Raw genomic sequence first — 12605 nt, 5'->3', positions numbered from 1 at the left:
TATCTGAGTTTTCTAGAGACTAGAACATTTTGAAATGCCTCATCCCCCATCCCTTGAGATATACTCACTCAGGTTAACAGGCCTTCACAGTAACCCTCAACCCAACATCTACACCACAAAGAAATGAGACTCATGATGGGATAGTCCACAGATTGTTTGTCTTGCACAAACTTTTTGGAAGCCTTCCTGGTTTCTGATAATTTAACCCTTAGAAGTTAGGAGAGAAAATGGACATTTGGATAATGCCTGTTTATTTAATCATGGTAGCCAGCCAAGGCAAGCAATTCAAGCCAAAAATCCACTCCATCTTTAGTAGGATGTAGAGTTTTAAATTATAATTGACCTCTTGAGAGGAGAAACTCATGGCTTTCCACAAGGAAAAACTGAGCACTTTTGTTCATGAGCACTGTAATCACTATCACAGTAACAAATTAGAAGAGAACTCTCATTTAAAAATCTGATATAATTTATTATGCATTACTTCATTCTCTACTCCTTTGCTTGGTTTTTAATGGTTTGTGGCTACTTGCATACAACAATGAAGTTTCAAAGAAACAAGTTACAAAAGGACAATTATTTAATGCAGGAAGTATAAACCATTGCATTGGGGGATTGGAAGACATTTTTTAAAGTCCTCATATTATCTGTTTAATGATGTGTTTCTATGTGGTGAGTAATGTCTTACATTCTTGCCAAGAATATTTTGAAAGGAGTTTGTTAAAAGTGTGTCGGCTAAATCACTTTTGGTATATCACTGCTAACGGTGTCATTCGCACGTTGTGAAACACAGCTCCAGTTTAATTTTGCCAAAAAAAAATTAGATCATGGCAAAATACCGTACTAAAACTGCACGGAGATGGGGATGAGGATAAAGCAAAGGAAGACACCAATTCTTTTTTGTAAAGCACGATAGGGATTGGACAAAACAGGATAGTAAGGCTGAGCCCTTTTAAACAGATTTTTTCGTGGTGTGTGTGTATTAATTCCAGTTCAGTATAAATGATGAATTCACTTAAAATTGGGCTAACTGGCTGTTCTCGTACCTGGGTAGTGCCTGTACTCTCAAGTTAACCTAATTGTACGGAGACGCCCTTGTTTTCTGACTTCATACACAAACCATCGTGATTATTGTATTTCAATCTACCTTTTTCTTTTTCCAGTCAGGAAAAGGGGCTTAATGCAAATTAAGCCTTTGATGAGAAGGCACTTAATTTATAATTATTATTGTTATTATTATTAACATTAACTCACGGGAATGGTTTTGTTGGAAGTACCCACCAGGACCTGCAAATCTATTGCGGTGACACACGCCCCAACTCTCCTTACCCAGTAGTGGTCCTTAGCTGGGGCGCTTGGAGCCACTACGCTGGCTGAGCTCCGAGGAAGGTGCGTCCCCGCTCCTCCCAGACCCGTGCGCAGGGCTGGTGGAAAGTGAGGCGGGACAGTCAGTGTTCTCCCAGGCCTGAGGAAAAGTGCCCGGGCTACCACCATCTCTCATTTTCGGACGAAAATAACCCCAGCTACCGCTCTCTGGGCTTAGGATGGTTCTCCACAGCGCTACCTTCCCTGTCCTAGATAGCGGGACGCCCAGCGAACACATCCAGAGTCACCTTTGCGCGCTCCTCTGGAGCTGGCTCGGCACACAGCGCACCCCAGCGGCCGCCTTGGCATCTTTCTAGTCCTGGCCACTAGGCTTCCGGAGAGCTCGCCAGTCGCCGCCGCGGCCGCCTCGGAATCTTGGGACTCGAGAGACTGCGAGAGCCAGTCTCAGCCAGACTCAAGGGAAAGCGCGGGGCTGCTGCACCCTGCTACACCTGGGAGCGGTGAGGACCGGGAGAGGCGGGGCGCGGCAAAAGGGTGGCCCGGTGCCTGAGCAGCTTCGCCGAAAGCCGCCCGGACTGGAGCAGGGCGAACGGGGAGGGTCTCGAGGCAGAGTCCAGCTCCTTCAAGGGAGGGACCCCAGCTGGGGTGTAAAATCAGCACCAGCAAGCCACAGAGACGTGCCGCGCCGATCATGGAGCGGAGCGGCCCCAGCTCCAGGCGGCCGCAGCAGCAGTGGGACCAGGACTCGGTCGAAGCGTGGCTGGACGATCACTGGGACTTTACCTTCTCTTACTTTGTCAGGAAAGGCACCAGGTAAGAAGAGGACCCACGGAAGACCCTGCCGGGCCATGGAGCGTGACCTGGGGCTAATCTCTCTCCCCTATTGAATTTTCCCCTTCGTTAACCATTAAACCGTCTCCACTCTCAGGCCCTTTGCTTTTGAAGTAGGGCCATGATCCTGTTACGGTGTGGAGACCTCGACTTTAAGGCGAGTACAGTCGAAAAACCGTCGGATTCGATCCAACTTGCTCACAAAGTTCAAATACAAAACTGAACGTGCCGACCTCCCCCCCATACACACACACACACACACACACACACACACACACACACACACACACACACACACACACACACACACACACACACACACACACACACACACACACACACACACACACACACAAACGGGCAGCCCTGGTATTCCCTGGGAGCGAGATTATTTTCATAAAGCTGCGCTCACGGGCCTTCCTCTAGCCCTTCTCTAGCCTCCTGGTTCCCCTAAATCTCCTTAGCGAAACCAAAACAGTTTTTAAGCCCCTTCCCTGCAGCTCCGGAAGCACCGTTTCCAACGCGTTCCCTGTGGCTCCGCTCCTCCCCCGTCCCTCTTCGCCCCGGCCCTGGCGGGGCGGGGAAGCCAGGGTAGCGGCGAGACCACGAAGAAGCCCAAAGGCAGCAACATGCCGGAACCTTCCCAAAGTGAGTGCTGTCGCCTTTTGCCCCCTTCCAGTCCCCTGGTTGTCCCGCGCTCCCCTTTTCCTTCGCTTTTGCGCGCAAGGCGGCACCGCCGCCGAACGGGCTCCGCGGAGGGGTTCGTGGCGTGCACACAAAGGGCGGTGGGGAGGCGCGGCGGAGAGCGGCCCCCGGCGGGTGACAGGTCCCGCGGCCCGAGGCGACCCCAGAGGCCAGTTCTTCCTGGTCCGGAGCCAAGCGCTGGGGAGGCTGCTGCGGAGGGCGGGGAGGAGGGAGCCTGTCCTTTGGGAGGCGGGGTCCTGTCCTTTGGGAGGCGGCTGCGCAGCGAGCAGTCGGGGCGCGCGTGGGAAACGCTCGCGGGAGACTTGGAGAGGAATTGAGGCTGAAACCGAGGGGCTAGGAGGGTGGAACGAAGAGTGCGTGGCGGGCGGGTGCCCCGAAGCCGGAGGAGTTGGTGCGAAGCTGGGGCGCGGGCAAGGCTGCTGCGCTCGGCCTCGGGCTTACTCCCAGACGCACCCCTTTGGAGAAGCGGCCCGAACCTCGCCCTCGCCGGCTCCCGGCGGCGGCCTTCGGGCAGCTGACGCTGGCCGCCTTGCCGGGAGGGAGACGCACGCGGGGTGGTGATGGTGAAAGGGCCGGCCGGGGCTGGGCGCTGGGCTCCCACTCGCCGGCGCGCCGCTGCGACTCGGGCGGGCGCTCCCAGCCAGGGGGCGGGACAGCGCGGGGCGAACGGGCGGCGGCGGGCGGTGGCGCGACCGCGGGGGCGGTAGGGGAGCCGGCTTCGAGTCACCGTCCTCACCTGGGCACGTCGTCGCCCCCCGGCGCCTCCTGGAGTCCAGGGTCCGTCGAGGCCGCCTGATCTGCACCTCCAACTCACCACGTTTGCTATGTTGCCCTTTGGGGACAAAACAAGGTACTTCCTTCAGCATCTCTCCGTCTTTCCCACTCTCCCCGGGGGCGCGGTGGGGGCCGGGTGCTGGGGGGTGGCACCCGGGTCACACCGGCGGGGCGACTCTTCACTGAAAATGGACTTTATGAGATTTTTGTCTTCCTTTACTTTCCTGTGGATGTAATACTTTGAGGTCTTAGATGGGGCTCTTTTTAACTCCGCGTCTTCTAACGAACGGTCAGAGTTGGTGTTGATTTGATCACTTTCGGAGGTTTTTAATAGAGGCGGTGGCTTCGGCGCAAATCTTCTCTTCTGTTTAATTACTCCGCCCTCCTTTTAAAATCCTGTTCGCCGTTTTCGCCTTCTATCAAAATCCTAAATCTGGAGCAACCAGAGGATAAACCCTGAATGGAAAGTGGTTTCTTTTCGAAGAGGACTGTTCTGCGAGTTGGGAGTGAGGCACTAAGACCATCTAGGTCTGGAATTATCGATTGCTGGGAGCCAACAGTTTTTAGAGGTCACCTCCTCCGAGGCCATCTGTCCCCGGTTTGCTTTCACCCTTGCACACTTCCACTCTTCCGCCCTTAATGAACTATAGCGCGTAGAATGGGGAATGGGCAGGAGAACTGGGCTGATATTTTAAATGTGTAGGGGGATGTTCTTTAGAGATGTTCTTCAGGCAGATTATTAAGAAAGAACAGAATTACTTATTTTAAAATCAGCGTAAATGTCCTTTGTCTCCCCCCCTTTAAAGACATAAACTTGGGATTGTTTGGCAGTAGGTTTTAACACATACATAAAAACACTTCACTTTGAGAGCCTGCCAAAACTTTGAGTTACTTTTTTTTTGGAAAATAAATTGAATGAGTTAAGTTACATTTCTTTTCACATTACTTTTTTTCCCAAGTAGCATAGGATTAAAATCCCAATTCTCAAAAGTACACTGCTTAGTGTAAAATTTAGACCATCTGAGACTCTATTAAAAGCTTTTTTCTTCATTTAGGGTTTTTATATTACAGTTGATGTTGACAAGAGGCTGAACCCTTTCTGTGATATATGTGTGTGTGTATATAATCTTGAGATAAGAGTTTATGTTGAGTGTAAGCCGGAAAATGAAAGTGTAAGACATTCAAGAGTAGGGCAGGCCCTCAATTTTAGGAGTTACAAGGTGCTGAAAGTTGTCAGTGTGAAGAATATAATCTAAGTCTTAGCGTAGCCAGAGGTTTTTCAAGAAACAGTATTCCAGTTTGGGCTTATATTTGATGGCATTAACTGGAAACTTAAAATAAGAATCAGAGATTGGGCACTAGTTGATTATAAAAAGGCCAACCTGCTGAACACGTTGTGATTCACATGGTTGTGGTCAAATCTTATTACAGACACCTTAACTTTACAGCTAAGTCATTTGTTTGTTTGTTTGTTTGCTTTAACAAGAAGATCACATTACTTTGCTTTTTTCCCTTTTGTTACACAGTGTAAAAAATGAATACTGTATGTGATTCAGGAAACCCATGCAACAGAATAGCTCTGTAGAGGCATTTGACGAGTTTTAAGATTTTAAATAAATTTGAATTCACTGAGATTGGCCATCTGTGCCTGTAAACAGTCTCACTGATAGTACTATTTCTACCTTAATTGTTGTTTGACATTCATGCATGCTTCTCTATTCTCTCCCCAAACTGAATGGTCTGCACTCAATAGTAGTCACTGAATAGAAGGAAGGTTCTGGCACTAAACTCTCATTTAAACACCTGTGAATTTTGGTAGACCTTGAAAGCAATTATTGCTGCTGTATTACATTGTTTCCTATAATTATCTTCAAATACAGAGCTAAGCACCTCCTTAAACGCTATAGCTTGCAGCCCACAAATAGATGCTTTTCAGCAATCAAAACCTGTTTAAGCGAATTTTGAGAGTGTCAGTTGAAGAATTTGTAACATAATCTATAGGCATAAAAATTACTTTGAGACTAGTAACTAAAACCTATGGAAAACCTCCACCCTCGCTATCATAGAAAACTTTACAGTCCTACGAGTTTGAGATGCTGTGTTCATTAAGGGCTTTAATGCTTGTGCATTCACAGATGAAGCCTTTCTGGTGCTAATGCCACTTTAACAGCTGTTGTTATTCTTGACAGCTTATTAGAATAACTTACCTTTCATTAGTTACTAATCAGCTCTGTGATTGTGCATGGATGTTTTAGATCATTTAGAATTGTAGAGGTAATATGATTAACTTTTTATTGCTTTGTTTTGTACTAGACAAAAGCTTGAGAATATTTGGCATATACTGGAAATAGGAGATACTAAGCGAGGAAAACTTTTTATGGCCACTTGGATCAAAGTCCAGAAACAGAAGTTTTACACTCGCATGTAGTTTTCAATGATAGACCTTTTATTTGACACTGCAAAGCTGTGGTGAATTAGTTGATGTTCCAGGTCCTGAGTTTGGGATTCTTTCTTTCTTTCTTTCTCTTTTCTTTCTTTCTCTTTCTTTCTTTCTTTCTTTCCTTCTTTCCTTATTTTTTCTCATCTCTAAAAGCTGTAACTTTTTTTTGCAAGATATTATCTTAAAGTCAGATGATAGGTGTAAAATAAATATTGCTATTCAATCTTAAAAATGATTGTTTCTGTGATCATATAGGAATATAAACTCACAATTTTCAGACATGATTTGTTAAGCATATTTTGTTAAGCAGTCACTAGTGATGAAGTTAATCAAATCCTGTGGGTATTGACTCAGTCTGGCTTTGATATTATTTCTAATATTTTCATTATGGTAATTCTGGTGTAATAATGTCCTTTTATCCTTGTATTGCTTATAACCAGGGTCCTTATAGCCAGCTCGAAGGTACCTTTTAGTGCCCTAAAAGTACTCATGTGGATTGAATTTGGATAGAATTGAATCTGGAAGAATCCATAGGAGCCCCTGAAATGATGTTTCTCATTGCTCTTCTATCACTAGTGTTCTCAAGTTTCATATTCAGTTCCATTTTTAAAGCCCCCAATACAAGATCATGATTCCTAAAACTGTGGTACAACTAATGCATTGCAATTAGTCATTCAAAATAAATCTATTTGCTTAGTATAACACTTAAATAGGCTTGTGGTACAATTCAGTAGCTTTTTTTTTCAGTTTGATCTGAAGATCTATTGGAATTGCCAATATTTTCTTAATATCGTCTTCAGTACCTAAAGATGAGCAGTTTTTAGCATTTTGATTATGTTGTGCAACAAAATTTCCTTTTTAAATAGTTCCACCTAAAGAAATGACTTGAATCTGGTCTCTGATATCATTTCTTTTAAAATATTTGAAAGTGCTTTCAAGTTGTATGGGTAAAGTTTGTACCTTCACCCTTATCTGATTACAGAGAGTATGTCTTACTAAGTTGCTTCCCTTCCTCTATATTTGAAAACATGAATTAACTTAAAACTGCTTGAACTTCCTGCTACATTTTAATAATGCTTGGGAAAGAGCTCTTTCATACTTGAAAAGACTTTTAAAAAAGTGCTTGGTATTTATTAGTTTGTCCCCCAAATATTTTTCAAGCTAACAATTTATTAAACCTGTAACTGTTATGTTGAGTTAGATTTTTTTCTTTGTTCTCAGGGCTAATTGTAGGATAGAAACTCATCTTAGGATAAAAGCCTTTGGTAAGGATTGCAGGGCAATTAAATAAATCACTGAGTTGATTGATATTGGAGGGTTGAAAAATGACTAATTTTTGAGTTTAGAATGCAGACTAGCTACTGACTTTGCAGGACTTCCTGTGAGATTACTTTAGCTGGACAGATGTAGATTCAGTTGACCAATGTTATAACTAATTGATGTGGCCTTGGAAATATCTGTTAAATCAGGTTCTCAGTGAAAAAAAAAAAAAGTGCCTGTGAATTACAACCTAAGAATAAAAATTGAAGAAAATCTTTCCACGTGAGTCATTCATTTGCTATTTAGCTCTGTAATCTTATTTACCGACTTGGTATTCTCATTTTATTTTGAATCATATTTTTTTTCATGGTGTGAGTGCTTTATTCATTTTCTCTAACTGGTAGGAATTTATACTTATTGCCAACTAAATATTTAAGGCAGGTAAAGAAAACTGAGTGTTAAGTTCATAAGAATCATTCTGATGAATATTCTAAAAAGCTTTTAAAAAGCCATATATATGGAGATATATATATCCATGTGCCCCATTTGTAGTTTGTAGTGAACATGCTTTATGAAGTCTTAGGTGCCATTGTTAACTTCTGTGTTCTTTGAGACCTTTCTCTTGATTCTGAATTATAAAGTAAGACTAACTTTTTGCAAATTGTCTTCTCTGAATAATTTTGTTACATCTAAATTTGGGAGAGAAAAGATCCCTACCTGATATCATATCCCTGGTAATAATTATTTTTAAAAAAACATCCTTCTACTTTCTGTTGAATAAGTATACTGAGGTCATAAGAAAAGATCCTGATTTTTTTTTCCTTTTTAACATCTTTATTGGAGTATAATTGCTTTACAGTGGTGTGTTAGTTTCTGCTTTATAGCAAAGTGAATCAGCTATACATATACAGATCCTGATTTTTTAAGCTGATGAAATAATTAAAACACACACAGGATCTTTGAACTTTAGAGTTGGAGGAGATCATGTAGTTCAGTGTCTTTCAAATTTAAGTAATGTTCCCCTGTTAAAGAAAGACATTCTTTTTTTTTTTTTTTTTTTTTGCGGTATGCGGGCCTGTCACTGTTGTGGCCTCTCCTGTTGCAGAGCACAGGCTCCAGATGCGCAGGCTCAGCGGCCAGGACCAGCCGTTCCTCAGCATGTGGGATCTTCCCGGACCGGGGCACGAACCCACGTCCCCTGCATCGGCAGGCGGACTCAACCACTGCGCCACGAGGGAAGCCCAAGAAGGACATTCTTATTGATCCCCAGTATCTCAGTTAAAAAGCTTTTGGTCACAAGTGACAAAAACTCAACTTGAACTCATACATAATTAACTCACATGATTGACGTTCCTGGAGATTGGTTTGGGTGTGAAATAATCTTGTCAACATTCTTTTTGTCTGTATGTCTATCTAATCTGTCTTCCTCCCTCCCTCCCTCCCTCCTACCCTCCCTCCCTCCCTCCATCTGTCCTTTTGGCCCTATGCTGCATCGGCTTTATTCTCCAGTAGGCTTTCTTCGTGAGCTGGAAAAGTTTCTTCTTGGCAAGTTTATGTGGGTCTTAAATTTCTCATGTTTGAAAAGTACCTTCTTATCCATATCAGCCCTCTCAAAATTATTTGGCCTTGCTTGCATCATTTGCCTGCTCTGGGCCAGTCATTGTGTCGGAAAGAATAGGGTTGTCTCACTACTTTGCTGGGGCAGGTAACCCATAGTGTGATATGTCAGTGGGGGGGGGGGGAGGGGGAGGGGAATTCCCAAAAGAAAGTGATGTGAGTGCATCCAGAAGTTCCAGATATCTGCCATACCTAGTATTGACTTTCCTTCATTTTTTTTTTTTTTTTTTCTTTTTGCGGTATGTGGGCCTCTCACTGCCGTGGCCTCTCCTGTTGCGGAGCACAGGCTCCGGACGCGCAGGCCCAGCGGCCACGGCTCACGGGCCCAGCCGCTCCGCGGCATATGGGATCCTCCCAGACCGGGGCACGAACCCGTATCCCCTGCATCGGCAGGCGGACTCTCAACCACTGCGCCACCAGGGAGGCCCGACTTTCCTTCATTTTAATGTGAGTTAAATGAGGAATTCTTAAGAGTAGGTATAATTTAATCATAGCATTTATGCAACTGTAATATCAAAATAAATGTATAAGTTAATTATGAATAAAATGATAAAACTCTAGCCAAATGCAAATTGACAACATTCATTAAATCATACTTGTAGAGTGAATGTGGCACTGATTGGGATGCAGGGGGGTCTGGTAAGGTCAGCTTGCCTTTGCTACAGTTGCCTTGTGATGATTCATTTCTTCCACTGGGTCTCTCATAACAATCATGAAACTTTTAGTCCTATAGCACAATACACGAGGTTTTGGTTTTTATTTGGCTTGAAAGCACATTTACATATTAAATCTACCTCTTTTATTTTCTCTTTATCCCAGAACCATTGGGCGGCAGTGTGATTGTAAATACAAATATAAACTTGACTGCTAAAATTGCAGGATAGTATTTGATTATAAGGTGGTCATCCCAGTAATTTAAAGTATACATCTTTTACTTTTTTTTTTTTTTTTGGTTTTAATTGTCATTAGTGTGAAAACGCAAAATTAAAGCATTTCCATAGAAAAACTACAGATCTTCAAAACATAATTGCTCTGGACTCTCAGGGCTTCTCTTACCTCATATTGATTGGGCCATGCCAATCTAGTCCAATCTTTCCCATCTCTAAGCTGCTAAACAAATCGGTTTACATATTTACAGCATAGATTTTGGTTATTAGGTTTTCTTTCAGATGCAAGTAAGTTTTCCTTTAAGGAACATTTTCCATACATGTGATTGTGAATGCATGGAAAATTACAAAACATTTCTCTTCCAACTCTTGGTCAAATTTGAATGTAAAACCATGTGAAGCAGTTCTGCATTTTATTTATATTTGGTCCCAGTAAGCTTCTCAGATGTTTTCATAGCTGGAGAAAACTTGGGAACATTAAATAACTTGAGACAGCATTTGTCTCTAATCCATGCCAGAAGCAAGGGAACTACTCACTGTAACATCAGAGTAGAGATTATTGGAGGAATCACTTGGAGGTGTCCCAGATAGCCCCTGTTTCATTTGATACACTGTTATAGTAGGTTAATCTTTTATTCTTCTAAACTGTTGCATTTTTTCTTTTTTTTTAATTGAAGTATAGTTGATTTACAATGTTGTGTTAGTTTCAGGTTTACAGCAAAGTGATTAATCTTTTTCGTATTCTTTTCCATTAGAGTAAACCATTGCTTCTTAAAGGGGATGCTGTTTGGCATTTGGTAGTGATACTTTTTGTTGTTGTGAGAAACTGTTCAACATATTACAGGATGTTTAACATCCCTGGGCACCAGACACTAAATGTCAGGAGCACCTGATTATTGTGACACACACTTCCAAATGCCCCCAAAAGCTGGCACCACTACTTGGTTGGGAGCCACTGTTCTGAACGCTTTAAAATTTGCTTCAATTTATGGTGGTTAAGGGCCCCAGATAGGATAGATTTAAGCTTCAACCCCAGAACTACCTCTTTCTTAAAAGTATGACCTTTAGGTACTTTATTTGCTTTCTCTGTAAAATGGGAATAATAGCATTTACTTCTAGGGTTCTTAAGAAATTTAAAGGAACTAATATGTATTTCCTTATCTTCTATAGAGTGATTTTCAGTAGGTTACTATTTATTTTACCTTGAGAATCATCAGTACCTTAATTATAATTGCAAACTTTGAGAGTCATCCCCTTATTCTGGTAAGTGGGAATTAGAACAACAGAACAGGGGTTTAATAGACTTTGTGTCCTTCTCATTTTTTAGATGAATTCTTATTAATGGTTTAAACAGAACTTTTTGTGGATTGTGTAAGGTACTGGAAAGGGAATTGGAATGGGAGTCCAGACCTCCCGACTGTGTCCCAAGCTTTGTGACTGGCCCAGGTTAATAAACCTTGGCTTTAAAATGGGAGGTAGGAGGGGGTGAGAAATCAAGGCAAAGAAATTCATAAATAAGTTTAAAAATCTCTTTCAGCTCTAAGCATTCTTGATTCTCACCAGAGGAGCAGAGTATCAACTTCTTAGATTGAATAGTTTCCTTTAAGTATTTTCCAAGTGTGAGTGGTGGATCTAGGTCAAATTTTACAAACAACGCAGCTAGAACTGTGTAAAATAAGGATCCAAGAGCAGGAGAAATATCTAACATTATATTTTATGTGAGTTATTTTTATGTTTTTCCTACAGATAAAGCACATTTCCATATAAATTATCAACCATCCCTTTTTAGACAGGAAACTAACACACTCTTTGTAATTCTGGTTTTAGTGGTTAATTCATATGAATGATGAAAAAAGCACTGGAGAGAAAGAGAAAGGGGTGAAGTTTTAATAGGAGACTTAAAAATCACGATCATGCATTGTGTTTTGTGGATCATTCAGGGCTTGCAACTTTTTCCTCTGTTTTGTTTGAGGCACTCTGCAAATCTCCCCAAATGTTACTGTTCCAGGGTAACCTCCTTGAGACCCAGGCATCAACCTACTTACAGAATTCCCCCAAGTAAGCCCCCTTGGGTAGGAACTAAAATGGATCAACTTTAATCCCCAGATCTCTTGTAGCAGAGTGTTGAAGCATTGTTTTATCAAGTATTAAACTCATTCTCCAGTTTAGAATTATGGTTATTATGAAATATTGCTATGTTTTTTTTGTTTGTTTTTTTTTTTTTTTTTGCGGTACGCGGGCCTCTCACTGTTGTGGCCTCTCCCGTTGCGGAGCACAGGCTCCGGACGTGCAGGCCCAGTGGCCATGGCTCACGGGCTTAGTTGCTCCGCGGCATGTGGGATCCTCCCGGACCGGGGCACGAACCCGCGTCCCCTGCGTCGGCAGGCGGACCCTCAACCACTGCGCCACCAGGGAAGCCCTGGTTTTTATTATAGATAATTAGTTGTATATCATATCTGTTGTCAAACAGTTTTATTATATCTGTGATATTTTGAAAAAATCGTCCCCCAAATTCTATAACTTATTTTTTAAAATTAAGTTCTGAGTAGTAATAGAAAGTGATTTTTCTCAACTACATGTTCAGCTCTTAATCTTTATGTGTTATTCAGAAAATTTGTCATATGTAAGTGTGGTTATTGGTCTAAGGAGTCTATGTTTTTTCAATTCTAATTTGAGAAAATACCAACATTAAAACATTTTTTTTTTTTTTGCACAAGTGTTTCTATAGAGAAATTAGTGCTTTTAAACTAGGAGCTTAAAAAGAAACA

At 42.5% G+C, this 12605-nt stretch overlaps 1 protein-coding gene across 4 annotated transcripts in view; it reads left to right on the top strand.

Annotated features, from left to right (window-relative positions):
* The first annotated feature begins 1729 nt into the window (after positions 1–1729).
* The window catches only part of PDE5A (phosphodiesterase 5A), a 140812-nt gene continuing 129936 nt past the window's right edge, over positions 1730–12605 (top strand). Inside the window, exon 1 of one of the 4 annotated variants that reach the window (XM_060105484.1) lies at positions 1730–1823. Coding sequence is in view for 2 of the 4 variants with exons in the window: in XM_060105455.1 (XP_059961438.1) it covers positions 2015–2136 (122 nt within the window). In the remaining 2 variants the exon portion in view is untranslated. Of the gene's footprint in view, positions 2137–2725; positions 2803–3568; positions 3710–12605 lie in introns of those variants that run through there. The other 3 variants (XM_060105455.1, XM_060105475.1, XM_060105465.1) reach the window with 3 other exon arrangements.

This window comes from Mesoplodon densirostris, chromosome 1 (genome assembly GCF_025265405.1).
Source record: "Mesoplodon densirostris isolate mMesDen1 chromosome 1, mMesDen1 primary haplotype, whole genome shotgun sequence".
Classification (NCBI taxonomy): domain Eukaryota; kingdom Metazoa; phylum Chordata; class Mammalia; order Artiodactyla; family Ziphiidae; genus Mesoplodon; species Mesoplodon densirostris.
Note: the sequence above shows the minus strand (reverse complement) of the source record. Positions and strands in the feature narration are given on the sequence as shown.